The 5,190-nt window shown below is 33.0% G+C and overlaps 1 protein-coding gene across 10 annotated transcripts; it reads right to left on the bottom strand.

Moving 5' to 3' along the window:
- Positions 1–234: 234 nt before the first annotated feature.
- Positions 235–5,190, bottom strand: LOC107941742 (protein ENHANCED DISEASE RESISTANCE 2). 10 transcript variants are annotated; one of them, XR_005924540.1, is made up of 10 exons: positions 4,971–5,190; positions 4,673–4,700; positions 3,856–3,953; positions 3,199–3,294; positions 3,046–3,110; positions 2,879–2,950; positions 2,311–2,457; positions 1,834–2,144; positions 1,199–1,576; positions 235–584 (listed from the first exon to the last, which is right to left on the bottom strand). XR_005924540.1 is itself a non-coding variant. In XM_016875342.2 (10 exons), exons 3-10 carry the CDS (start codon positions 4,388–4,390, stop codon positions 519–521), a joined length of 888 nt encoding a protein of 295 aa, XP_016730831.1. In that variant the 5' UTR covers positions 4,391–4,434; positions 4,673–4,891; positions 4,971–5,182; the 3' UTR covers positions 235–518. The 10 variants fall into 10 exon arrangements, 8 of the variants coding, with proteins under 8 accessions (XP_016730831.1, XP_040966414.1, XP_016730834.1 ...); XR_005924542.1 differs by having other exon boundaries at positions 1,199–1,543; XM_016875342.2 differs by lacking the exon at positions 1,199–1,576 and adding an exon at positions 4,358–4,434 and having other exon boundaries at positions 4,673–4,891; positions 4,971–5,182.

Below are 5,190 nucleotides of genomic sequence, written 5' to 3'. Positions count from 1 at the left end.
AGAACAAATCTTTAGCGACGCGTCTCGCAAAAACGCCGCTAAAAACATATCATACAAAAAAAATTATTTTAATCAAATAATATTTATTTTTATGATAAATATTATATTATGTTTTATTTTTTAAATAAACTTTTAAGGATAAATAAAAAAATATTATTTAAATTAAATTTTCTATGAAAATGATAAAAGAAGGAAAATAAATGAAGCTTAAATAATAATAAAAATTAATAAAAGTGAGAAAACGTAAATAATTAATAAAAATTAAAAATTGTAAACCTCGAAATTTTGGTAAAATCAACACCAATGCAATGCAAGCCATTGTTGAGTCTAATACAAGTGAATAAACTAAAGATCTAAGAAGAGAATCCTATATTACTAACAGCAGTAAAATATCCATATTTTGTCCAGTATTTATATCGAAAAATCAGATTAGAAGAAGCAATCTCTTTGCACACCATTTCAATTCCTAGTAAGGCCTCGAAAGTAGTCGATGAAAGCCGACATACACATCCGATCAATCAGCTTTCAGTTTCAGAATTTCCTTGGCGGTCCTTAAACGAAAATAGGGCATAGGGCATGTGTTCCTACATAAGCATGGAAAAATCCAACTCAGTTCAAAGACAAATAACTAGATATCGTGTTTCAAACGAATGAATGTGCATGTGAGAGTATCTCCAATATGTACTTCTGCCTTTTGTCATATATTTAGGCAGATAGACAACAGATTTTACATCCTAACAACTACTGCCCTGAGTACTAGAGTTTAATCACAGAAAAAATCAAAATAAAACATGAACTACAAGGATAAAAAATTGTTCCATGTACTTACCTGCTCAAAACAAAGATTTAGTTCATGGCACATGCTTGTTTTAATTTATTTTTAATTTTTTTTAGGACACATGATAGCATTTCAACGCTGTAAAAACTCCACTAGCAATTGACTAAATAATTTCTCAAAATATATTTATAGGACTCAAACTCAAAATATTATAGTTTTTAATAACTCAAGTATTACCATATTTAATTATTATATCAATTTCATTCATGTCGTGCATGTATATAATCTAATATATATATACACGTAGGTATGTTTGAAAGATAAATGGGATTGTATCACGAATGTCTTGCATAAAAAGAAGTCAAAATGATTTCATTTTAGGGAAATGATAATGAGAGGGAAACTTGTGATTTTATTCACCTTTTTCGGTGTGAGAACCTCTACTTCACTGCTACCATTATCATACCCAAGTGTGGGAAATAGAAAAAGAAAATACGGTTGTCTAAAAAATTCAAATATAAACTTATTAGATTGTCTTAAATTAATAAAATTAATTTGTGATTTTCAAGAAAAAAAACATTTTTTTAGGATAAGGAAAAAAAATTATAAATATAAAAATTCTAAAATAATAAAAATAAATAAATTAAGTTCCGAATCTGGAAAGGGAAGACTCTTGGCCTGCAGCTTCTAAGAGAACATTCACAGATTCCTCACCAGTCCACCACCTATGGAAATCAACCACAAGTCGTGCTGTCCCTAAATTTTCTGGCAGTATGGGAAAGAAGGGAAGTTGATTTTCTGCAATTAAAAAAATTTTCTTTGCTGCTCATAGCAATTTGGTGTGACGTTGTTTTATCCCTAAAATTGGTCATAGCAATTCGATTCATACTTTAAACTTTACTATGTATATTTGTAAAGTTGATAATCACATTCATTCATACTTTGCTGCTCATAGCAAACACCTTCAGTATATCACATCCTCTATGAGATATGAAGCAAATTTACCCAAAAATCAATTTGAATGTAAAATCAATAATTACAACTTCGACTTGTACCTGAGAATATACTTCAGGACCAAAGTCAGAAGCCCATCCATCTTCTGCTCGATCGTGGTCTATTGGTTCTGGAACATCAAAGAATTCATCAGCAGCATCATTGAGACCTACCAGACTTGAGTGCTCTGAAGATGCCCTTTCCATTGCTTCATTCATATTTTCCTTAGTTTTTCCAGCCTCTATTTCCGTACACATATCAACTATGCCATCCTCTTCACTTTGATGCAACCTAACATTCCACATCAACTCTCCAGATGAAAGATCAACAGTAGGATAGTTTCCTTGTTTTGATTTGAATAATTCTCTTAATGCTGCAAGTAGATGATATAGATTCCTAGAAACTTGATACCTCAATGATCACACAAATTTGTAACACAGACACATACACACAATAAATGAATTGATAAATAAGATTATATCTGCACTTGGATTTTAGGGTAATAGATGACACAATGTCATAACAGAATATATGATTACCAGCAACTCTCTCAAGCATCCGGATGGTAACAGATCTGACTGCAGATGTTCGAAGATAAGATTTCCAGAATTTCCAATCAATTGCAAGCATGTGCTTCACAACAGAGTGTTTTCCTTCAGTCACTGGAGATATGACATATCCACCACCTGCAAGAAATGCCAAACATTAACCTTGTAGATTAACTTTTTATTTATTTGTTTTTAATATCAATATCATTCCCTTTCCTTAAAAAGGATATTAAGTGTGCATCATATGCCACATCTCACAAATGTGTTGGTGCATATATCAGGACAATGATAAAACCGATCAAATCAAAATAAAAAGCAATGCGATAAGCAGTTATCAGCAGTGTTCAAGCTGAGAGGCCAAAGGATGCTTCCACATTCAAACACACACACAAGTACCAGTCTATATGCATGTGTTCGTGCACACAAGGGATACCAAGGAAAAAAAACTCTTGCATGATAAATTAAACTGAAAACAGCTCATGCATCTTGTAATATGTACATTAGATTTAGAGAACTCAGAAAGATCTCTTTTTATGCATAAATTTCAGGCATACATTACTTTTAAAGCTGGCACGGACATAGCTTTTCTGTGGGGAACATTTCTTGTGAACCACTGAGTGGTAGAGAATAACTGTGATAATATCAACCAAAAGAAGTGAGTTTACAATTCAACCAGGTTCTGACTTCTGAATAGAACTTTAAGAATTTCCTAAGAGTAATTATTACCATATGTTCCATCATCTTCTCTTCTCCAATAGCGCCGCAACAAGAGATCCCTTCTTTTCATTCCCCTGCAAGTATAATTAATTAGTGAAAATATATAAACAAAAACATTTGTCTTGCAAAGCATCATGTCTAAATCAGAAGTTTGGATCTGACCAAGGTAACCAATCACTATATAGCTGCTTGTGAACAATATCAGTATGACCATCAAGATGTTCGACCACACTACCCTTGTAGAAACAGAAGTCCCATCTGCAAGACAATTTGCAAAGTTACACTTTGTTTTAGAAAAATGAGGAATTTCATAAAATGCAAAATACACTGCTAGTTGAACAGAATTATAATTTTGCACGACTTTACAATGCACAAGAGAACACCAAAGCAGTAATCATAATTCAAATAGATGAATCGGATTGGGCACCAAATACAGATGCCACATCTGTGCATGATATCATCTTCGAAATTTAGACTTCTGGTTTTTTGTGTACTATTAAACTTAGTATACTCAGTTTCTACATAGACTGGAAGTTCACATTAAAATGGCAAAGATCACATGGTTTCAGTTTCTATCATGCATCAAACTGAAGTTCACATTTTCACTCCGTTACAACTTCAATAAGACCAGCTTTAATGGCACATAAAAAGTTGCCAACTGTGAAAATAACAATTACAATCCAATCTGTTCCATTGAATCACAATGCTAGATTTACTATGATTACAAATATGCATAGAACTGAAGTACCATTAAATCAAGCCATGGCTCTGGAAAAGGGTACAAGAGCTAACAAAAATACAAAGTACTTAGCAGCTTACTCTGATCTTAAGGGTCCAAGAGACATTAGTGTCTGGAAAATGGCTTCTGAAGTTCCATCTACAACACCCACAGCCATGATTGCAGGATGGTCGTCCCACTGGCAATTAGAGAGGCGTAAAACACAAAGCCAAATTGCTATTTCATGACAAAATTGTCATAGAAAATGACAAGCGATATTTTGAGGAATCTTTATTTTTCATCAGTAAAATTGAACACCCAAAAAAACAAGATTTGTTAATAAACCAAACACACACAAAGAAACAGAACATAGCACAGTTCTGGAAATCTAAGAATTAAGGGAGAATCAACTTTTCTTTAAAAAGAAAACCAACCTTTCCAGCTTAAAACAATAAGTAGAAACAAAACAAAAACAATTGAAAGGCTATCCATTTTGAATTAAGAGATCTACAAACCAGTCTATTATTTTGTTGGTTAAATTATAAAAGAGTATACAAACCAATCTACAAACCAGTCTACAATCCAGTTTAAGCAAAATTTCACCTTTATTTGGAGTTGGGATCGGATCTTCAACATGCTATAAAAAGCACAAAAATTCACAGCGTTATAAAATCAAGTCCCTGCCCATTATTTTTCAAGTTTATGTCAAGCAGGTCCATATAAAAAATTTAAACACTTCACGGTAAAGTATCAACCTCTCCGTCTCAGCAAAACAGTACAAAATTATATGAAGAAAAATAGTACAAAAAAAGAAAAATTAAAGGAAAATAAATCATGCATAAGATTTTCAGCAGCAGATTATGAAGATAAACAGTACCAAAAAAAAAGAAAAAGAAAAGCAAAACAGTAGATTTTTACCTTCAAAGCAGCAGCACCTCCGCCATAGCTGTTATATTATAAAGCATGCATAAGATTTTCAGCCATTTGTCTCACTAAAAGAGATCAAATCGAAGCTTTATTTTGAAGGAAAAATGAAGTTCAGAGGTGGAATTTGTATTATGTAGTTGAACCCGAGGACTTGTGACGATTCACAGGATTTGCATACAGATAAACATCCATAGTGCAGTTCAGATTCAACTAAATTGAACAAAGTTTTAAGAAATTTCAGACCCTAAAAAGCGAAATTAAGAAGGGAAAAAAAAGGATAGATGAGTACTTGAAACGATTCTTCTTTGTTTTTTTAGTCGATATCGGAGTCATCAAAATCGTCGAAAGCGACGACGCCTTCGCCGAAGATCTCCGGTGTGTCAACATCGTCGACTTCCATGGCTGAACCTTGGTCGTCTGGGTCCGTCACGAATTCCATCGGCATCGCCCTCATCTTTCCCCCCTTTTCTTTAGGCTTTTAGGGATTTCTTTTGTTGGTTTCATATTAA

This window comes from Gossypium hirsutum, unplaced genomic scaffold, assembly GCF_007990345.1.
Source record: "Gossypium hirsutum isolate 1008001.06 unplaced genomic scaffold, Gossypium_hirsutum_v2.1 scaffold_536, whole genome shotgun sequence".
NCBI classification, from domain to species: domain Eukaryota; kingdom Viridiplantae; phylum Streptophyta; class Magnoliopsida; order Malvales; family Malvaceae; genus Gossypium; species Gossypium hirsutum.
The sequence above is the reverse complement of the archived record's forward strand: the minus strand, read 5'-3'. Positions and strand labels throughout refer to the sequence as shown.

Excerpts from the sequence above, each read along its gene's own strand:
- LOC107941742 (XM_016875337.2), bottom strand. The coding sequence starts at position 5,068 with ATGTTGACACACCGGAGATCTTCGGCGAAGGCGTCGTCGCTTTCGACG. Across the intron at positions 2,458-2,878 it reads TGTCCGTGCCAGCTTTAAAA|GTGGTGGATATGTCATATCT; the intron begins GTAATGTATGCC and ends CATTTCTTGCAG. Across the intron at positions 2,145-2,310 it reads GATGCTTGAGAGAGTTGCTG|CATTAAGAGAATTATTCAAA; the intron begins GTAATCATATAT and ends ATCTACTTGCAG.